Source organism: Oratosquilla oratoria, unplaced genomic scaffold (assembly GCF_046742065.1).
Source record: "Oratosquilla oratoria isolate Oo_2021 unplaced genomic scaffold, ASM4674206v1 SCAFFOLD50, whole genome shotgun sequence".
In the NCBI taxonomy this organism is placed as follows: Eukaryota; Metazoa; Arthropoda; class Malacostraca; order Stomatopoda; family Squillidae; genus Oratosquilla; species Oratosquilla oratoria.
Window position 1 is genome coordinate 2,280,753 of NW_027467714.1, and position 23,803 is coordinate 2,304,555.

The following is a 23,803-nucleotide window of genomic DNA, read 5'->3' on the forward strand; positions in this document are numbered from 1 at the left end:
CTACTGTCACTCTCTCTCCTTGTACATCTCATCACCTTACTTTTGCCCACATTTATCTTCAGCTTCCTTCTTTCACACATCTTCTCAAACTCTGTCACTAACTTCCTCAATCCCTCCTCTGATCCTGCTACAAGCACAGTGTTGTCAGCAAACAACAACTGGCTCACCTCCCACTTTTCTCCATTTTCTTTTATCATCTCCAACCCCTGATCCAATACCCTTGCATTCACCTCTCGCACCACCCCATCCATGTATAGATTGAACAGCCAGGGTGACATAACACATCCCTGACCAAGTCCCACCTTTACCTCAAACCATTCACATTCTCCATTTCTAATCTTAACACAAGCTCTACTACTCTCGTAAAAACTCTTGACTGCTCTTAACAGCTTTCCTCCTATCCCATATATCGGCAGTACCTCCCACAGTACCTTCCTGTCTACCCTGTTGTAAGCTTTTTCCAGATCCATTAAAGCCCAAAAAACATCCTTACCTTTTCCTATAGCTTTCTCACATATCTGTCTTACCATAAAAATCTGATCTACACATCCCCTACCTGTCCTAAACCCACACTGTTCCCCACCAATTACTCCCTCTATTCCTCTCCTAATCCTCTCAATCAAGACCCTCCCATAAGCCTTCCCAACTACACTCAACAAGCTGATCCCTCTGTAACTACTACACTCACACTTGTCCCCCTTTCCCTTGTAAAGCGGAACTATACAGGCACTCCTCCTGGTGCCGCCTATGTAGGCGGCATGAGGAGCAAGTGGATACGTGAGGCTGCCATATTGGCGTCTTGATTATATTTGTTGTAGTTGACCCTGCGTAATGACATACTCTCTAAACTGTCTTCATCACATTTTCTATGGTTATCAAAATTCATGGGTGAAAGAGAGAACGATCGATATAAGCGGTGACTATTTTTTATGATGCAAGTATTATGACGAAACATCATACGTCTGGCAGCTAATGCTGCCCGCGAGATTTTGGCCCGTAGTGAAGTGGTTAATTGTATTACTTGTCAAATAAGTGTGATAGATGTCATTAGTAAGTCAAGAAAAATGTGTCGTCTGCTACACCATTTTGAGTATTTCGCTGTTTGTCACATTTTTTAAGGTAGTTACTATTTAGAAAAAAAAAAAAAAAAAAAAGCATGTAAATGAACACACGAAAATGTAATAAAAAAGAATACTGGGCAAGTTGCTATTCTTGTCCAAATTTTTTTTAAAACTGTGCCAAAACTAAGTGGGGCAACTGTACACTGTAAAATAAATAAAACACATCAAAACTTGAAACCACAGAAAATGGAAGTGCCCTAACGCCATAGAAAACCTTAAGTGAGGGGTATACTGATTTATTTGATATTCTAAAATAGAAAAATTATTGTAATATGGTTCTTTTCCTTGCCGAGTTATTTTAAAACAAAATATATATAAAAACAAAAATATCCATGTTTTTTTTTGTCAATTTTTTTTCGGAGTTGCATCTCAAGGACTCAAGGACAAGGATTGTAGGTTAAAGTTAAGGGATAGCGAGCAAAAAGTCAGGTAGAAAGTAAGCTCTGAGCCTTGATGGGTGGTGGGGAGTACAACAGTTTCCTCCCATTACTATGTTAACCCTTTTCCACTGTCCAAGTGGCGGATCTGTGTTTAGGCAACATCCAGGGTCATGGGAAATTGGAGTGTTTAATCTTTGAAGAGTATGCTAAGATAAAAGGTAAATTTTGTAAGGTAGCCAGCCAATAGCCATACTGGCCCATATACAGTATCTACACTTGTTGCAGGCTTGTAGCATCTGATAGTGACTAAAAGGGTCAATTACTTGTTTACTCTGTCTAATGCCTCTTTGAATAAGATAGATGCACATATGTGGAGGATAAATAACATACTTGCACCTGTTTTTATATACTAAATATTTAACCACTTCACTCCGGGCCAAAATCTCGTGGGCAGCATTAGCTGCCAGACGTACGATGTTGTGTCATAATACTCGCATCATAAAAAATAGTCACCGCTTATATCAATCGTTCTCTCTTTCACCCATGAATTTTGATAACCATAGAAAATGTGATGAAGACAGTTTAGAGAGTATGTCATTACGCAGGGGCAACTACAATAAATATAATGAAGATGCCGATATGGCAGCCTTGCGTATCCACTTGCTCCTCATGCCACCTATGTAGGCGGCACCGTATGGAAGAGGTTAATATATGAACAAATTTGGACAAGATTAATATATATATATATATATATATATATATATATAAAACACGATAATTTTTTTTTTTTTTTTTGCATCTATACTCTTACCCCATTTCACATCTGCTCTCCTCTTTGCTTCCTTTATCTTATGCTTAACTTCCCTTCTCTTTACTTTGTACCTCTCATATGATTCCCTCATCCTAAATTGTAACCAATCTATGAATGCCTGCTTCTTCTTTTCTACACCTTTCTTTGCTTCCTCACCCCACCACTCACTACCCTTCCCTCTATTTCCTCCTGCCCTCCTTGTTCCACACACCATCTTTGCACACCTTATGACTCCCTCCTTGAACCATCCCCATTCCTCCTCCACTCCTAGTTCTATTCTATCCTTTACTCCCTCCCACTCCTCTTTCAGAAGTAATTATGATTAACATTGCCAACAAAAAGATGAAAAGCATAAAATTTGTAGTAGTGTATGTACCACCAAAAACCCATGTGTGGCCAGATAGTGAACATTCCAAATTATTGGAAGAAACAATAAAGGTGCTCAATGAGTTCCTAAAAATGGGTGGAAACATAGTAATCATGGGCAATTTCTATGCAAAAGACATAATTTGGGAAGAAATGACAGTTAAAGGGGGAGATGAACTCTGGAGCAACATGCTACTAGATATGACCATCGAATACACCCTAACTCAATGGGTTAAGGAGAATACTAGATATAGAAACAATGAAGAACCATCAAAACTAGACCTAGTATTAACCTTTGAACCAGATATTGTGAACAGAATGGAGTATAAAACACCAATTGGAAAAAGTGACCATATACTAATAGAGTTTGAATTAAAAGAACAGAACAACATAGAAATAATAAACATAGAGAAGGAAGATTTATGTACAACAAAACGGACTTTGTAAAACTAAGGAAATTTTTCCAAAATGCAAATTGTTATAGTTTCTCTAAAGAGGAAACAAATATGGAGGACAAATAGAACATATTTTAAGAAAATTATAAAGAGGGAGTTAACAAATATGTACCAAAAAAGAAACAAAAACAAATTTATATAAAATGTTGGTTCAACAAAAGATGTAGTGAGGCTAAAGCCAGGAGAGATAAAGCTTGGAAAAAATGGAAAAAAGATAGGAAATCATCTAAATGGCAAACACATAAAAAATTAGAAACAAATATGTAAACATACGCAGGAAAGAAAAAAGAGAATATGAAAGGGATATCATAGACAAATGTAAGGATCAACCAAAACTCTTTTACAGATATATAAACGACAAACTAAAGGATAAGCATGATACAGTAAAATTGCGTGGAGATAAAGAGTACATAGACAACACAGAGATGGCAGAAGTTATGATCAGACAATTCAGGTCTGTTTTTACAATTGAGAGCTCACAACCCCGGGAGGACAAACTAGAAAGTTCACCCATGATCAAGGAAATAAAAATAACACAGAGGGAAATAAGAGACCAAATAAAAAGCCTGGATGTCAGAAGTTGCACGGACCAGATGAAATTGCAAGTTGGATATTGAAAGAGTGTATAGACGAACTGACGGATAAACTACACAAGATAATAGACTTCTCATTAAAAGAGGGAAAGGTACTGCAAGATTGGAAAGATGCAAACATAGTACCAATACACAAAGGAGGAAACAGGGAAGAACCTACAATCTTTAGACCGGTGTCCCTCACAAGCACAGTAGCAAAAATATGCGAAAAGATTAGCAGGAACAGATGGACCAAACACTTGGAAGAAAATAAAACAATAAACCCCAAACAATTTGGTTTTAGAAGTGGAAGATTGTGCACCACATATCTAATCTGCTTTTACTCGAGACCAATTGAGATAATACAAGAAAGAGATGGATGGGCAGACTGCACCTTCCTGGATTTGCAGAAAGCTTTTGACAAGGTACCACAAAAAATTAATAAGTAAAATTGAAAAAAAATAGGAGGAATTCAAGGTAAACTGTTGGAATGGGTGAAGGACTTCTTAACTGGGAGAAAAATTAGAGTGGTACTTAGAGACAAAAGTTCAAAATGGGAAAATGTAAAAAGTGGCATCCCACAAGGCTGTGTTTTGGCCCCTTTAATGTTTGCCATATACATAAATGATATAGACAGAGTAAATTGTTACAAGATTTTTTTTTTTGCCGACGATGCGAAATTACTCAAGAGAGTGAAAACAGAAGATTGCAGATCGCTACAAGATGACCTGGATAAAGTATGGGAATGGAGCCAGAAATACAAGATGAACTTCAACATCAAGAAATGTAGCATAATGGAATTTGGAAGAGGCAAAAATAGAGTTTCAGGAAATTATACGATTGGAAACAAAGTAGTAAAGAAAGTAAACTCAGAGAGGGACCTAGGAGTAATCATCTCAAGTGACTTGACACCTGACAAGCATGTAAATAAATTATTCGGAGAGATTTACAACTTATTAAGATCAATGAAAGTGGCCTTTGACTACATGGATGAAGAGGTGATTAAGAAAATAATTATTACATTAATAAGATCAAAACTAGAATATGCTATATCAATGTGGGCACCAAGCACAAAGAAAAACACAAAGAAATTAGAAAGAATCCAAAGAGCGGTGACAAAGATGGCACTCACACTATCAAATTTGACATATGAACAAAGATTGGAGAAATTATAGCTGTCAACACTGGAGTAGAGAAGGGAAAGAGGCAACTTGTTGACCATCTTCAGAATTATGAAAGGGATGGAAGTTCTCGATAGAGATGACCTATTGAAATGGGACAAGAGAGAAACAATAGGACACAATAAGAAGCTAAAGAAGGACAATTACAGAGGAGACCGGAAAAAGAACAGTTTCCTGCACAGAGTGAACGATGTCTGGAACAAACTAAACAGTGAAACAGTGAATGCCAGAACTATACATGAGTTCAAGAATAAACTGGACGTGGAGAGATACGAAAACAGGTCACAACGAGCATAGCTCCTGTAAAATACAACTAGGTAAATACTAATAAGACCAAAATTGGAGTACTATGACACTATGGATACTTGCTAACCATCTATAGAATCATAAAAGGCATGGAAGTCCTTGATAGAGAAGAGTTACTAAATTGGGATAAGAGAAATACAAGGGGACATGAAAAGAAACTCAAAAAGGACAGTTATGGAAGAGACCTGGAAAAAAAAAAGCTTTCCTGACAGAGTGGTGGATGTCTGGAACAAACAGGAAGAAACAATAGTGTGTGCAAAAACTATACACAAATTTAAGAACAAACTAGACACTGCAAGACACAATGACAGGACACCATGAGCATAGCTCCCCTTCCCGTAAGATACAACTAGGTAAATACTTCCTCCAGGCTCTCTCTCTTAACACACACTTCAAACTTGCTGCCAGCCTCTCTCCTTGTAAATCTCAGTACCTTACTTTTACCCACATTTATATTTAACTTCCTTCTTTCACACACCTTCCCAAACTCTAACACTAACTTCCTTAATCCCTCCTCTGATCCTGCTACAAGCGCAGTGTCGTCAGCAAACAACAATTGGCTTATGTACCATATTCCTCCATTTTCTTTAACCATCTCCAATCCCCGGCCCACTACCCTTCCATTTACATCCTGCACCACCCCATCCATGTATAAAGTAAACAGCCATGGTGACATGACACATCCCTGGCAAAGTCCCACCTTTACCTCATACCATTCACTCTCTCCACTTCTAAACCTCACCAGCCAGTCCACCATCACTTTATTTACCTTTTTTAGACACTCCACATGACACCCATCTACTCCAGGTGCTTAACCTGCTCTCATCATTTTAATACCTGCTTTCACATCATCTTTTCTTATTTCTCCATTTTCCCCATTCATCAATGTCATTTTCTTAGCACCTCCCACTGCAACTACCATTCGTTCCCTATCCTCCTTCACATTTAACAACTCCCTAAAATACTCTGCCTATCTTCCTCTTACCATTGTGTCTTCAATTATCATCCCTCCATCTGCACATTTTACCTTTTCTTCTCTACTTGATTTGCCTCCCCTTCCTCTCTTAATTTCCTCCCAAAATATATTTTTATTACTTTCAAAATTTTCTGTTATACTCTTCCCCCATTTCACATTTGCTCTCCTTTATCTTACACTTTACTTCTCTTCTCTTTTCTTTGTACCTCTCATATGATTCTCTTATCCTATTTTGCAATCAATCTGCGAATGCTCCTTTCTTCTCTTCTATAACCTTCTTGCTTCATCATTCCACAACTCACTACCCTTGTTTCTACTTCCTTCCATCCTCCTTGTTCCACACACCATCTTTGCACACCTTGTCACTCCCTCCTTGAAACATCCCCATTCCTCCTCTTTTCATACTTCTAATCTATCCTTCACTTCCTCCCATTTCTCTCTCAGTTTCTTCTTGTATTCCTTCTCTTTTTCTTTCTCATCTAAGCAGTTTACTCTAAGCACCTCTCTAACTTCCTGCACTTTCAGCTTACCCTCTATCAAAAAATTATCTGATATTCCCCCACTCTCTCCCCTAAGAACATGTACATCCAAAACTCTTCCAACTCTTCTCCTGATTACCACTATATAGTCCATTAAAGCCCTATCTACCACCCTTCCACCCATCACCCTCTCCCATGTGTCCTTTTTAACTTTCTTCCTAAACACTGTGTTGGCTATCATCAACTCTCTTTCTAAACACATCTCCACCATCAACTCTCCACTACAATTTTTTCCTGACACTCCACATTTCCTAACTACTCTGTCTATTGGTTCATCTACCCTACCATTGAGATTTATAAATACCACTACATTGACATTTCTCCCTAAACCCTCTAAGTACTCATTTAAACCTATCCAAAAAGCTTTCCTTTCCTCTACACTCTTCTCACTACCAGGCCCATATGCACTTACAAAAACCCTTATCTCCCTTCCCAGTTTCATTTTCATCTAAATTAATCTCGAAGAAACTTCCTTTCACACCACCACACACTTACCTATCTTTGCAATTACTAATATAATCGTACCTTCTCCCCTTCGTCCTCTCTTCACTCCTGACACCCTCCCCACTACATTCCCAACCTCAAACTCTTCCCTCCCTTTCATATTAGATTTGCTCAATGCCAACACATCCATCCTCTCAGAAACATACTGCCTATCTCTTCCCTTTTATTCTCATTTTTAGGAATGTCCCCTTTAGCCCTACAGAGAGTAGGATGCCTAAATAATAAAATAATATATATATATATATATATATATATATATATATATATATATATATATATATATATATATACACACAAATAAATACTTACCTAATTTGTGAATTACTTCGAGACAATACTTTTTTGATCAGGGCAAAGACACAGCAAAGAAGTATTGCTATGGCAATAATGCTTGCAAGGGTGAGGATTATCACTGTTGTGGTTGGGATACTAGAGTCAGCTATCATAACTACAACAATAAAAAAGAAAATATATTACTGATAATATTGTACTAGATATGAAAAAGATTATAAAGGAACTACATGTAGGTTTCACTAAATTTCTGAATAACATGATCACCACCTTTCACCCATTTATGTTACAAAACTACCAATGTACACAACAAAATTAAGTACGCCACAGTAATGAAGAGATTAATTGTTACATATTCATGTTCTGGTTCAACTCCTTACCATGATTACAACCTCGTTCATCAGTTCCACTGCTGTCAAAGGCACAGTTGATATGGTCATCACATCTGAAATCTGGGCTGATACAGTAACGGTTGTGAAGTCCCTGGCAGATGTATCTGTCTTTGCATACCTCTGGAAAAACTAGGTGTCAAGTGCCACACTGCTGGTCAATAACAACAGCAAAAATATATGGTCCATGAAGTTTAAATATCAGTATATGCTACAGATCAACCTGCTACACAAGATAAAGCAATTGCATAATACCATAATATAATCTTTTCATAATATAAGAACTACAAAGGTACATACTAATAAAAGGCCTCAATTGTCCTTAAAGGAGAAGAGGGCTAGTCAAAGCATATTTTTACCTCAAATCATTATAGAGGAAAAAATAAAAAGGACTTCCTCATCCTGTCACCTAATTCAATTGCTTTTTGCAACAAGGGCATCATAATATTATTCTTGTCCTCCACCAAAAGGGTTGTTGCTGTTGTTGTTGTCATTCCCTATACTGTCTGAGCAGTCCTGTCTCCCTGAGGAATGCCATAGCTGGAAGAGGGTTTTCCCACAAATCCTTTATAGTTTATATTGTGTTATTGGCATGTGTGACTATGTAAAATGCAGTCTTCCATAATGTGTTGTATAGTATGGGATGAAGTGTTGCATCCAGTCTCTTCTGGTAGCTTAGAAGGGCTGGATGGTGGCTGCACCACAGTCTGGCCAGGTGGACTTTGTCCTTTCAGTGGAGAGAGGATTCAGAGAGATGGGTATCAGGTGGTTTGGCATGCAGCAATGTACTGTCTTTCAGTTTGTTGATGGAGTAATATGATTATGGATATGTTTCTGGAGGCTGGTGCCTTATGGTTGTGGAGGAAGAAAGTATTTGTATGTAATATAGGCATTTGGGTGTTTTGATTTGTAATGGTATATGTGGATGTTTTGCTATGTAGTGCAGTGGGTGTGCTGTGTTTGTGGAGGTTGTGGCAAATGTTTGTGTGCCTCATGTCAAGGATGACTTTCAGGACTTTTGTTTCATGGTGTAAATGGTCTGTAGGTGTTATATTTGTGCAGCCTGTAATTATCTTTAGGGCCTTCTTTTGTATGGTCTGTAGGGTGTTGTGGTATGACTTTGTGAGAGTAGAGGCCCACCCAAGACTCACATAATTCATCAGAGTATGCATTTTTAGTATACTGTAGTAATATTTTCTTTGTTTTGCCCAAATGTTGTTCCTGCAATTGATTTAAAAGTATCAAGTTGAGATGTGTATTTTGCCCTTATGTTTGTGATGCGTTGCCTGAATGACATGGGTGTATTGTATGTTATGCCAAGAATCTTGGGCATGTGTATGTGTGGTATGAGAGTGTTGTTGATAAAGAGGTGTGATATGTATTTACTTAGTTGTATTTACCTAGTTGTATTATACGGGAAGGGGAGCTATGCTCGTGGTGACCCATTTTGTATCTCACAAGATCAAGTTTGTTCTTAAATTCTTGTATTGTGTTTGCACAAATTATTTCTTCATCCAATCTATTTCATATATCTATCACTCTGTGTGGGAAGCTGTTCTTTTTCAGGTTCCTTCTGTAGTTATCCTTTTTGAGTTTCATTGCATGTTCTCTTGTGTTTCCTCTGTCCCACTTTAACAAGTCCTCTCTATCAAGGCATTGTTTTCCTTTCACAATTCTATAGATGGTTATTAGGTCCCCTCATTCTCTTCTTTGTTCCAGGGTTAGCAATTTCAGTTCTGCCAGTCTTTGTTCATATGTCAGGTTTGAAAGTGTTGGGACCATCTTTGTCGTTGCTCTTTGTATTCTTTCTAATTTTCTTGTGTTCTTTTTTGTACTGGGTGACCATATCAGCACTGCATATTCCAGTTTTGGCCTTATCAGTGTTTGTAATATTTTCTTAATCATTTCCTTACCTAGGTATTTAAAAGCCACCTTTATTGATCTTAACAAATTGTTTCTCCAACTATTTTATTTATATGTTTATCTGGCGACATGTCTTTGGTGATGATTACTCCTAAGTCCCTTTCAGAATTTACTTTCTTTACTTCTTTTCCATCAACTTTATACTGTCCTGATATTCTCTTCTTGCTTTTTCCAAATTCAATTATACTGCACTTCTTGATGTTGAATACTACCTTCCATCTCTTGCTCCACTCTGAGACTTTGTTCAGATCACTTTGCAATGAGTCACAGTCTATTTTGGAGTTTATTCTCTTTAATAATTTCACATCCGCAAAGCAGATCATGTAACTTTCAATGCCTTCATCCATGTCATTTACATATACAGTATAACAAACATTATTGGAGCTAGCACCGATCCCTGTGGGGCACCACTACTCATTTCTTCCCATTTTGAATATCTGTCTCTGAGCACCACTCCCATTTTTCTTCCATGTAGGAAGTCCTCCATCCAATTTAATTGTTTTCCATGTATGCCTCCTATTGTTTCCAGTTAATACAGTAATTTTCTGTGTGGTACCTTATCAAATGCCTTCTGCAAGTCCAGGAATGCATAGTCTGCCCAGCCATCCCTTTCTTGCAATATATCTATCAATCTTGAATAGAAACAAATTAAATTAGTGGTACATGATCTTCCTTGTCTGAATCCAAATTGCCTCAGGAGTAATCATCTTTGGTGATGATTACTCCTAAGTCCCTTTCAGAATTTACTTTCTGTACTTCTTTCCCATCAACTTTATACTGTCCTGATACTCTCTTCTTGCTTTTTCCAAATTCAATTATACTGCACTTCTTGATGTTGAATTCTACCTTCCATCTCTTGCTCCACTCTGAGACTTTGTTCAGATCACTCTGCAATGAGTCACAGTCTATTTCGGAGTTTATTCTCTTTAATAATTTTGCGTCATCTGCAAAGCAGTTCATGTAACTTTCAATGCCATCCATGTCATTTACATATATAACAAACATTATTGGAGCTAGCAACGATCTCTGTGGGACACCACTACTCATTTCTTCCCATTTTGAATATTTGTCTTTGAGCACCACTCTCATTTTTCTTCCATGTAGGAAGTCCTCCATCCAATCTAATAGTTTTCCATGTATGCCTCCTATTGTTTCCAGTTAATATGGTAATTTTCTGTGTGGTACCTTATCAAACGCCTTCTGCAAGTCCAGGAATGCATAGTCTGCCCAGCCATCCCTCTCTTGCAATATATCTATCAATCTTGAATAGAAACAAATTAAATTAGTGGTACATGATCTTCCTTGTCTGAATCCAAATTGCCTCAGGAGTAATCATCTTTGGTGATGATTACTCCTAAGTCCCTTTCAGAATTTACTTTCTTTACTTCTTTTCCATCAACTTTATACTGTCCTGATATTCTCTTCTTGCTTTTTCCAAATTCAATTATACTGCACTTCTTGATGTTGAATTCTACCTTCCATCTCTTGCTCCACTCTGAGACTTTGTTCAGATCATTCTGCAATGAGTCACAGTCTATTTCGGAGTTTATTCTCTTTAACCTCTTCAGTATGGGCCAAAATCTCGCAGGCAGCATTAGCTGCCAAACGTACGATGTGTCGTAATAATACTCGCATCATAAAATATAGTCACCGCTTATATCGATCGTTCTCTCTTTCACCCGTGAATTTTGATAACCATAGAAAATGTGATGAAAACAGTTTAGAGAGTATGTCATTACGCAGGGGCAACTACAATAAATATAAGCAAGACGCCAATATGGCAGCCTCGCGTATCCACTTGCTCCTCATGTCGCCTACGTATGCGGCACCGTATGGAAGGGGTTAATAATTTTGAGTCATCTGCAAAGCAGTTCATGTAACTTTCAATGCCATCCATGTCATTTACATATATAACAAACATTATTGGAGCTAGCAACGATCCCTGTGGGACACCACTACTCATTTCTTCCCATTTTGAATATTTGTCTTTGAGCACCACTCTCATCTTTCTTCCATATAGGAACTCCTCCATCCAATCTAATAGTTTTCCATGTATACCTCCTATTGTTTCCAGTTAATATGGTAATTTTCTGTGTGGTACCTTATCAAATGCCTTCTGCAAGTCCAGGAATGCATAGTCTGCCCAGCCATCCCTTTCTTGCAATATATCTATCAATCTTGAATAGAAACAAATTAAATTAGTGGTACATGATCTTCCTTGTCTGAATCCAAATTGCCTCAGACTCAGTATATTATTCTCCTCCATCTATCTTTGATGATTCTCTCACAAATTTTAACTATTAACTATTATACTTGTTAGAGCCACCGGTCTATAATTTGTTGGGTCTTCCTTATTTCCCCTTTTATGTATTGGCACTATATTGGTATTTTTCCAGTCTCCTGGTAGTTTTCCTTCTTTGAGTGAGCATTCAATTATTTTGTGTATTTTTCCTGTTAGTTCATCTATACATTCCTTTAGTATCCAGTTTGCAACTCCGTCTGGGCCATGTGACTTGTTAACGTTCAGCTTTGATATTTGATTCCTTATTTCATTCTGAGTAATGTTTAATTTCTTCAATGGAGGAAATCTTACTTCGATTCTTTGATCACAGTTTTGTAGATTTTTTTCCTCTTTGGTGAATACAGATTTGAAATGTTTGTTCATAATATCTGCCATTTCTATATCTTCTGTGTATTCTCTATTACCTTGACGTAATTTAAGTATTTCCTGTTTATTTTTTAGCTTGCCGTTTACATATCTATAAAATAATTTGGGTTGATCTTTACATTTATCTATTATGTCCTTTTCATAATTTCTCTTTTCTTCTCTACGTATTTTTACATATTCATTTCTTAGTTTGGTGTATATTTTCCATTTCTCATTTTTTCCACCTTTTCCAGGCTTTATCTCTTCTGTATTTTGCCTCACTGCACTTTTTATTATACCAGGATTTTATATATACCCTTTCCTGTTTTTGTCTAGGTACATACTTATCCACACCTTCATTATAGATTTCCTTCCAAATTGTCCATTTCTCTTCCACCTTTGTTTCTTCATTATCAAATTCTTTCCAATTTGCTTCTTGAAAGAATTTTCTAAGTTTCTCAAAATCTGTTTTGTTGTACATTAGTCTTCCTTTTCTGTGTTTTTCGTTAATTTCTATATTTGTTTCTTCATTTAATAACAGTTCAATTAGTATGTGATCACTTTTTCCAATTGGTGTCTTGTATTTGATTTTATCCACAATTTCGAGTTCTGATGTGAATATCAAATCCAATCTTGAGGGTTCATTGTTATTTCTATATCTGGTGTTTTCCTTGACCCACTGCATCAATGTGTAATCTATGGTCATTTCCAGTAATATGTTTCCCCAGTGATCTTCTCCACCTTTCAGTCACCTCTTCCCAACATATTTCTTTTGAGTTAAAATCACCCATAATGACCAGATTTCCTTCTTTCTTTAGTATTTCATTTAGTGTTTGTCTTGCGTCTTCCAGCATTTTGGAGTGTTCACTTTCATTCCATGCATGAGTTTTAGGTGGGGCATAAATCACTGCATACTATTTTTCATATCTCTATCCTCAACTCTTATAATCAATTCCACATTGTTCTCTCCTTCTGTAATTTTTGTCACATTTAGACCTTTTTTGGTTAGTAATATCACTCCTCTACCCTGCTTTGTTTCTCTATTTCTGTACCAACAATTATATAATCCTTGTCCTATACTATTTGGTGGTAATGATCCTTTTAATTTTGTCTCCACAATCCCCATTATATCTGGTTTATCTTTTTCTAGATAGTCATTCAATTCATTGATTCCTGATATCAATTTGGGTTCTGCTGTCCAGTTAGTGATTAGTGTGACTAGATTTGGTTGTGGCTATTTTGAGTCTATTTGTAGTGTGTCAAATTATGGTTGCAGTATTTCTGCAGCTTTGTCTTGATTATGGTGTGTGCATGTACACTCACTGCCACCAGAATTGGCAAATCATGCCTCACACCAATTCTGATGGCAAGGAAAGGACCACATCCTAAAACAGTGGTTCAAATACATCTGGAAAATTGGTGTGACAGAGGTGGGTACAGGATAGTGAGACCAATGTCACATAGCCCTGAGTAGATCAGTCATCACTGGCCTTTATGGTAGACAAATTTGTTTTGCTCTTCTCTGCAATTCACATGTTTTTTCTTCCTTAACCCTCTGTATTATAATATTCATCATTGACCAACTGGCAAGAATTGCTGCCCTGGTAAAGGGAAAAAAGTCTAACAAAGAAATTTCAAGCATCACCAGCATTAAACTGCATTTTGTGCAGTGGTAGACAAAACATTGCCATGACACTGCATTCTGTGTAGTGGTAGACAAAACATTGCCGTGATGCTGCATTCTGTACAGAGGTGGACAAAGCACTGCTGTGATGCTGGCAGAGTCAACCCAGACCCCCAAGACAAAGGCCAGGTGTTTGTAAGCCAATCCTAGAACCTTGAAAGTTCTGCAATACAAAGTTGATAGGAAACCTCACATTTCTGCTAAAGAATTAAAACACAAGAACACTCGACTGCTAGCCAAAGTATGCTCTGAGAACTGTGCAGCATTGCCTCCATGATGACCTTGAGTATAAGTATAGCACACCTCAAAGAAAACTGATTATTAAAGCCAGGCAAAAGAAGAATCATATTATTTTTTGCAAGAAATACCTTGCCTGTGATCAGGACATGTAGAAGAAAGTGTTATGGTCTGATGAGGTCACCTTTCGCATCACCAGCAACCAAGGAACAAAGATAAGGATATGCAATAGTCAAGATCCCTCCTACCCCAGGTACAGCAAAGGGACTGACTTAATCATGGTCTTAGGTCAAATGATGTGGGTTGGTCTAGGTGAGGGGTGAGATGACTTGTCACTGCAAAATAATTGGTGTGCTTGCTTTTTGTCTGTTTGAGGATAAGTTGTTGTTGTTGTTGTCATTCCCTAGACTGTCTGTCCGAGCAGTCCTGTCTCCCCAAGGAATGCCATAGCCGAAACTGGGTTTTCCCACAAATCCTTTATAGAGTGTATGTTGTGTTATTTGCGTGCATGATTATGTATAATGCAGTCTTCCATTATGTGTTGTATGGTATGGGGTGAAGTGTTACATCCTGGGCAGCTGTTCACAATGCGGTCATCCAGCCTCTTCTGGTAGCTTAGAAGTGCTGGGTGGTGGCCGCACCGCAGTCTGGCCAGGTGGACTCTGTCCTTTCATGGGAGAGAGGATTCAGAAGGGTGGATATCAGGGGGTCTGGCATGCAGCAGTGTGTTGTCTTTCAGTGTGTTAATGGAGCGGTAAGTGATATGATTATGAATATGTTTCTGGAGGCTGATATTTGGTTGTTGTGGAGGAAGAGAAGAGAGTATCTGTGTGTGATACAGGTCTTTGGGTGTTGCTTTAATGTTTCTTGGTGCGTGTGATGTGTTTGTGGTGGCTGCGGCAAGTGTTTGTGTGCCTCTCATGTCGAGGTGGTCCTTGACTTTGAGGACTTTTGTTTCATGGTGTAAATGGTCTGTAGGTGTTGTATTTGTGCAGCCTGTAATTGTTTTTAGGGCTTTGTTTTGTATGATTTGAAGGGTGTTGTGGTGTGTCTCACTGAGATTAGGAGCTCATGCAGGACTCTCATAATTCATCACTGAGCATATGCATTGTTTGTATATTGTTGTATTGAGGATAAGTTGACTGTTATGGTTACTGCTGTGTGCAAGCATGTTGTGTAACTGTTGGATAGTGTACTGCTGTTGAGTGTTTTGTACTTTTTTTTTGTTTCTTTTGCAATTGCATTGACAAATGTTTGCTATTTTTGTGTTTTTTGTTCATGTATTTTGTTGCTGATCTCAGTGTTTAGTGCTTGTATCTGGTCTGTCATGTTCTGAGAGTTAGGTGTAGGGGTATTGTGTTTAAATGTGTTGTATTGTCTCATGAGGCCTTGGATTTCTAATGTAAAGTTTGGGTTTTGTGATTTTCTCTTGCCTCTGGGGATGTATTTTTTGTCTGCATTTTGTATGGTTGTATTGAAGGTGTGCACAGTGCACAGAGGCATTTATGTCTGTGAATGATTTACTGTTCTGTGTCTCCAATTGTTGTTCTCTCTCTTCAGTGAAAGCTTCCCAGTTTTCTCTATTGTAATTGGTGTGTCTGTGGCCAACTGAGGTGTATCATGTTTTAGCAGTGATGATTTGAAGGTGATATTAGGAGAGGAGGGGGTGTAGAGGGCTTGATGGAGGATGTGTGTGTGATTATGGGTGTTGTTCATGATGGTCAAGGAGTCAAGTTGTGTCTGCAAATCAAACCCTGTCCTTATTAGGGTTGACATACCAGGAGGATGTTTTGGCACTAAAGTTACCACCTATGATGTTGGCAAATTGATTGAGGTTAGGCCTAAAGTTGTTTGGAACTCTGAGGGATGATTGGGAGGGTGTACATGTTAACTACTGTAATAGTGCATTTGTTGCTGTTGTTGTTGTTGTTGTTGTTGTCGTTCCCTAGACTGTCTGTCCGAGCAGTCCTGTCTCCCCAAGGAAGGCCACAGCCGAAACTGGGTTTTCCCACAAATCCTTTATAGAGTGTATGTTGTGTTGTTTGCGTGCATGATTGTGTATAATGCAGTCTTCCATTATGTGTTGTATGGTATGGGGTGAAGTGTTGCATCCTGGGCAGCTGTTCACAACACGGTCGTCCAGCCTCTTCTGGTAGCTTAGAAGTGCTGGGTGGTGACCGCATCGCAGTCTGGCCAAGTGGACTCTGTCCTTTCGTGGGAGAGAGGATTCAGAAGGGTGGATATCAGGGGGTCTGGCATGCAGCAGTGTGTTGTCTTTCAGTGTGTTAATGGAGCGGTGAGTGATATGATTATGAATATGTTTCCGGAGGCTGGTATTTGGTGGTTGTGGAGGAAGAGAAGAGAGGATCTGTGCGTAATAAAGGTCTTTGGGTGTAGTTTTAATGTTTCTTGGTGTGTGTGGGTGTTCTGCTATGTAGTGTAGCGGGTGTGATGTGTTTGTGGTGGCTGCAGCAAGTGTTTGTGTGCCTCTCATGTCGAGGTGGTCCTTGACTTTGAGGACCTTTGTTTCATGGTGTAAATGGTCTGTAGGTGTTGTATTTGTGCAGCCTGTAATTGTTTTTAGGGCTTTCTTTTGTATGATTTGAAGGGTGTTGTGGTGTGTCTCACTGAGATTAGGAGCCCATGCAGGACTCGCATAATTCATCACTGAGCGTATGCATTGTTTGTATATTGTTATATTAGTTTCTTTGTTTTGTCCAAATGTTGTTCCAGTGATTGACTTAAGTGCGTTAAGTCTAGGTGTGCATTTGTTTTTTATGTTTGTGAGGTGTTGTTTGAAAGACATGGATGTATCGTATGTTACACCAAGAATTTTCGGTGTGTTTGTGTGTGGTATTAGAGTGTTGTTGATGTAGAGATGAGGTATGTATTTGTGTTCTTTTGTCCAGTTGGTGAGAAGTGTTGCTGTAGATTTGGTTGGAGCTATTTTGAGTCTGTTTGTGATGAACCATGTGTTGAGTGTGTCAAGGTAAGGCTGGATTATTTCTGCAGCTTTGTCTGTGTTACGATGTGTGCATGTGATTGTTATGTCATCTGCGTAGGAAGAGATTTGTATTTCTGAGGTGTTTGGTGTGGGTAAGTCATGCATGTATAGATTAAATAATGTGGGGGATAGAACTGAGCCCTGTGGTACTCCGTTCTTAATGTTTCTGATGTGCGATGATTGGCCATTATATGACACATGAGCATTCCTGCCTGCCAGATAATTGGCCAGCCATCTTTTGGTGTTATTGTGCATGTCTGTGTTATATATTTTATTTGTTAGGTTGTGGCGGGGGATAGCATCAAAAGCTTTACTAATGTCCAATGTTATAAGAAGTGTTCTGTGGTGGGGCCTATCTGAATTGATGCCATCTAAAATTCTTTGTGTGAGGTTTGTCAGAAGAGTGTTTGTGGAGTGTAGTGGCCTAAAACCGTGTTGTGAGTCAGCAAGGGGAATATATGGTGTGACAAGTTGAAGTATTAGGCGTTCAATGACTTTAGAGGGGGTGCAGAGAAGTGTGATTGGGCAGTGCGATGTTGGGATTGTTGGGTCTTTGTTCGGTTTTGGAATGGTGATTATTTTACCATGCTTCCAGATGTCGGGTATAGTGTTGTGTGAATAGCTGTAGTTTGCAATGTTTGTGAGTGTGTGTATACCTTGTGGTCCAATGTGTTTTAGGTGGATGTTGCTTATGTTATCAGGGCCACAGGCAGATGAGTGCTTGAGATTATGCATTATGAGTTTTGTCTGACTGTCTATGAAGGGTGTATAGTCTGAGTCTGTGGGGAAGTCTTTCTTACGTCGAATGGTGCGTCGGTCGTCAGGGTGAGATGTAAGATGACGTATGAGTGCGTTTGCTTGTTGTCTGTTTGAGGGTAGATTATCTGTTGTTGTGATTATTGCTGCGTGAGAGCGTGTAGTGTTAGTGTTGGATAGTGTGATGCTGTTGAGTGTTTTGTACAATTTGCTGGTGTTTGTTTTGTGATCAAGTGTATTGATAAAGTTTTGCCAATTTTGTGTTTTTTGTTCATGTATTTTATTGGCAATCACAGTGTTTAGTGTTTGTATTTGGTCTGCTATGTTTTGAGGGATAGGTGTGGGGGTATCGTGTTTAAGTGTGTCACATTGTCTGATGAGGCCTTGGATTTCTGGTGTGAAGTTGGGGTTGTGTGATTTTCTGTTGCCTCTAGGGATGTATCTCTTGTCTGCGTTTTGTATGATTGTATTAAAAGCGTGCACAGCATTGTTTATGTTTATGATTGGTGTACTGTTAAGTGTTTCAAAATGTTGTTCTGTCTCTTCAGTAAAAGCTTCCCAGTTAGCTCTCTTGTAATTGGTGTAAGTGTGTCTGTGGCCAGCTGGGGTGCATCTTGTTTTGGTGGTGATGATGATTGGAAGGTGGTCAGAGCCAAGGGCTCCGACCACTCTCCATGATGTTGTTGGGGTTAGGCAGGGGGAGCAAAAGGTGATATCAGGAGAGGAGGGAGTGTAGAGGGCTTGGTATGGGATATGTGTATGATTATGCGTGTTGTTCATGATAGTCAATGAGTCGAATTGAGTTTGTATATCAAGCCCTCTGTCTGTGTCAGGGTTGTCGACATACCAGGCAGACGACTTGGCGTTGAAATCACCACCCATGATCAGGTTGGGGATTGAGGTTAGTTGGCTAAGTTGAGGTCTGAAGGTGTTTGGAACTGTGGGGGATGATTGGGGGGGAATGTACATGTTAACTATTGTCAGTGTTGAATTGTTGCCTGTGCGGATTCGAATGGATTGGGTTTCTGTTGTGTTATCTGTGGTAGGGAGGAGAATTTTGGTTGTGGCACTTGTGTCCACAAAACAGATGGAGTGGTGGATCAGGGTGATGAGTCCACCGCCATTGCCGTCAGTCCGGTCTTGTCTGATGGTGGTGTAATTATGAAATGATGGTGTTTTGTGTGAATGTCTTAGTTTTGTTTCTTGTAAAATCGCAATGTGTATGTTGTGTTGTTTAAGAAAGTGTTCAAGTTCATGTTTTTTAGTGTTAATACCGTCAATGTTGTGTTGTAATATGTTGATGTTGTGTGTTTTGTATGTGTTGTATGTTGCCGTTTGGGGTTGAGGTTGGGGTGGTAGTGGGGAAGGTGTAGGATCTGGGTCAGAGGGGGGGAAAGGAGAGATCGGGGACAAAGGAAGGGGAGTACTAATCGGGGGTAAGGGCAAAGGGAAATTGGGAGTGTTGTTGTTGTCATTCCCTAGTGTTTGTCTGAGCAGTCCCTTCTCCCCAAGGAATGGCAAGGCTGGAATAGGGTTTTCCCACAAATCCTTTACAGAATGTACATTGTGTTGTTTGCATGCATGCTTGTGTATAATGGAGTCTTCCATTATGTGTTGAATAGTATGGAATGAAGTGTTACATCTTGGACATTTGTCCACAATGCAGTCATCCTGCCTCTTCTGGTTGCTTAGAAGGACTGGGTGGTGGCCACACTGCAGTCTAGCCAGGTGGACTCTGTCCTTTCATGGGAGAGAGGATTCAGGGGGATGGATATCAGGGGGTCTGGCAAGCAGCAATGTGTTTTCTTTTAGTATGTTAATGGAGCAGTGAGTGATATGATTATATGTTTCCAGAGGCTGGTATTTGGTGGTTGTGGAGGAAGAGAAGAGAAGAGTGTATGTGTGTGATATAGGTATTTGGATATTTTTTTTTTATGTTTCTTGGTGTGTACGGGTGTTCTGCTATGTAGTGTTGTGGGTGTGCTGTGTTTGTGGAGGCTGCAGCAAGTGTTTGTGTGCCTCTCATGTGAAGGTGATCTTTGACTTTGAGGACTTGTTTCATGGTGTAGATGGTCTGTAGGTGTTGTATTTTTACAGTCTGTAATTGTTTTTAATGCTTTGTTTTGTATGGTCTGAAGGGTGTTGGGGTGCGTCTCACTGAGATTGGGTGCCTATGCAGGACTCACATAATACATCATCGAGTGTATGCATTGTTTGTAGATTATAGTATTAGTTTTTTTTTTTTTTTTGTCCAAATATTGTTCCAGTGATTGATTTAATTAAGTCTAGAGGTGTACATTTATTTTTTGTTTGTGATGTATTGTTTGAATGACATGGAAGTATTTTATGTTCCACCAAGAATTTTCAGGGTGTGTGTGTGGGGTATTAGTGTTGTTGATATAAAGATGAGGTATGTATTTGTGTTCTTTTGTCCAGTTTGTGAGAAGTGTTGCTGTAGATTTGGCTGGGGCTATTTTGAGTCTGTAATGAACCATGTGTTGAGTGTTTCAAGGTATGGCTGTATTATTTCTGCATCTTTGTCTGTGTTACAATGTGTGCATGTGATTACATCATCTGTATAGGAAGAGATTTGTATTTCTGAGGTGTCCAGTGTGGGTATATCATGCATGTATAGATTAAAGAGTGTGGGGGATAGAACCAAGCCCTGTGGTACCCCATTCTTAATGTTTCTGGTGTGCGATGATTGGCCATTATATGACACATAAGCATTCCTGCCTGCCATTGGGGGGCATTGTTCACTGCCAGCAGTTCAGCAGTAAAAACCGAGCTAAAATAAGGCAGCTTCCTCTTTAAAACTGTGCTGTCAGATACAACAGCACAACCAACACCACCTTGGGATTTGGATCCATCTGTATAAATAAAAATTGAATCAACATGAAATTCACTCCTTAGCTCTACAGCAGTTCTATTTTTCTTATTTTTAATAGGACAAATTACAGTGGGACATCGGTTCCAAGGAGGGAATTTGGGAGGTGTCATCTCAGTAATTGTAACAGGAACAAGTCCTACCTCCTTTGCCCCAACTTCACATCTCATTTCTAGAGGTTTCAGCAGAGTACTTTTTCTTGGAGCTATGTCTACCAGCTGCTTTACATATTTGAACTTTGGATTTTGTTTTTATGTTAAGACACAAGATATATATCTAAGACTTAATTCCTACCTGCAAATATAAAGGGGAGGAATTCCTGTGCCCCATACAAGCTATCCACTGGAGATGTTCTATAAGCTCCCAAACAAATCCGCAAAGCCATATTGTGGACTATATCAAACTTCTTTAACAAAGTTTTACATGCCAATCCATAAATTTGGCATCCATAATTGATTCTGCTAAGGCACAATGCTTGGTGAAGCCTTATTAGAGTTATACGATCTGCTCCCCAGTTGAAGTGAGACACTATCTTTAGTAGATTAAGTTGCTGTTTAACAGTGCATATAACCTTGTTTATGTGATGAGTGAATGTCAACCTTTTGTCCAAAAACAGACCCAAGTATTTTACTTGATCTTCATATGGTAATATGACACCCTCTAAGAATAATGTTGGTATTTCTTCCTTGCATCTTAGTCTAGAGAACCTAATGGCTTTTGTTTTTTCAGCAGAGAATCTGAAGCCCCTGCAATTAGCCCATGCTGTTGCTAAGTTAATAACCTCTTGAATCTTTTGGCCTGTTTCTAATGTTGTCGATCTGCTGCACACAATAGCGAAGTCATCAGCATAAGCCAATCCATGAATTCCAGTAGGAACTTGTTCTAACAAACTATTAATGGCTATGCTGAAGAGTGTAGGACTCAGAACACTTCCTTGTGGAATCCCTTCCTCTTGAAGATATGCAGAAGAGAAAGAAGAGCCCACTCTGACTTTTAGATAACGGTCAGACAAGAAATCCTTTAAACAATTGAACATATTACCCCCGATACCCCACTCTGCAAGTTGCTTCAGAATGCCTCCCCGCCAGGTAGTATCGTAGGCATTTTTAAGTAAAAAAACACAGCAATGCTCGGATTCTGTATTGCAAAGGCATTCTGAATCTCACGAGTGATAAAAAGTAAGGGATCCAGAGTGCACTTATTTCTTCTAAATCCAAACTGTCGGTTAGATAGGAGATTTTTAGATTCTAAAAACCAAACTAAACACATATTAACCATTCTTTCATAGATCTTACAAATGCAGCTAGTGAGAGCAACAGGTCTGTAACTTTGTGGGAGATTGGAGTCTCTTCCTGCCTTTAAAATTGCTATGATAATTTAAGTTTTCAAAGATTTAGGAGAAGACCCAGAAGACCAAAATTTGTTCAGCACATTCAAGGGGATCGTCCATCAGAAAATCATTGGGGGGGGGGGGAATCTGAAAATATTTCCTCTAAAAGTGTTGCTCATTAGCTATCTCGTGGTCGAGTATGGATGTTGTATCTTGATTTTTACTATCTAAAAAAATATAATACAGTACCCCCCCCACCCTATTGTGGCTGGGTCGTGTGCGCTGCGTACTGCATATCATGTTTTCTGTTGTAACATATATTTGCTAACAAAAGAAGCTGCGTATTTTGCACAATATTTATGCTTTTGTATGATAAATAATAGCATACGATATGGCAACAGGGACCCGACTGCTTAGCGTACTGTCGTACAGTATGTGAATGTGACTTATTCATAGCTTGTCTTTCAAGTAAGTGAGACGTACTATTTTCTAGAGTTCAATTCTGTGCTCAAGTTGCAGTTCTGAACCACATCTTTGGTTATGAACTTGGATATATGCCATCAGCAAGAGGGACAACAACCAGTGCTGCCATAAAACAGCTTAGGATGGCAGATAAAGATCATCTGTTGCCAAAGATGCATCGCGCCAAGAAAAGGAAACATGCACGCTTGGAACCTGAGCAATATAACCCTGGTGGATACTAACTAGATTCATCATATAAACCTGTAATTAATCAAAAGTTGGCAATAAAGAATAGGGTGGTGCCTATGATACCCTTTCAACACCATAACATCCTAAATAATGAATGGGGACCAGTAGCCATGAACAAAAAACTATGACACTCATTCCTGAAAAACTTAATTTTTGCACATTTAACCTGATTCATATCCAAAACGCCTTCACTGATTTTCATCTGCAAATCCTTTTCAGATTCAGCATAATTGGGAGAACATTTGGAGGCAGATTTATGTCTTTCTGTCAAGGACTAGTAGGATTTTTTCATACATACATTTTTTTTTTTTTTCCTTTTTCATCAACTTTGGATTTTTTTTCTCATAACAGACTGATCAGAACATCATAATTTTGCCTCCGTTTATTCATCTGTCTTAGCCCATTATAAAGACAAAAAAAAAAAAATCAATATCCAGTCAAAGGTCTATCATCTAAATAAATTTCAAAATTTTAAAAAATTACCCCCCGAAAATGGAAAAAAAATCACAATAAAAAAAAGTATAAGCATAAATGACTTTGGTGTCTTCTCTGAGACAAGACAATTACTAGGAAAAAATCTCAGCCATCTTCACCCCAAACAAAATAAGTTCGATTTTCTAATGGACGATCCCCTTAAAAGGAATTTCTTTGAGGATATGGATAAATGAGCAATCATGGAATAAAGAATGTCATCCTCTCCAGGAGAGGTTGGGGAGGATAAAGATAAAGCATG

General features: G+C 38.7%; 1 protein-coding gene across 11 annotated transcripts in view; it reads right to left on the minus strand.

The window, feature by feature from the left end:
* The window catches only part of LOC143023561 (uncharacterized), a 220,511-nt gene that overhangs the window by 22,294 nt on the left and 174,414 nt on the right, over positions 1-23,803 (minus strand). For 10 of the 11 annotated variants that reach the window (XM_076182137.1, XM_076182131.1, XM_076182139.1 and 7 more), the window contains 2 exons: positions 7,883-8,023; positions 7,521-7,659 (listed from right to left, as the gene is read on the minus strand). In XM_076182137.1, the coding sequence (XP_076038252.1) occupies positions 7,521-7,659; positions 7,883-8,023 (280 nt within the window). The remainder of the gene's footprint in view (positions 1-7,520; positions 7,660-7,882; positions 8,024-23,803) is intronic. The other variant, XM_076182132.1, reaches the window with a different exon arrangement.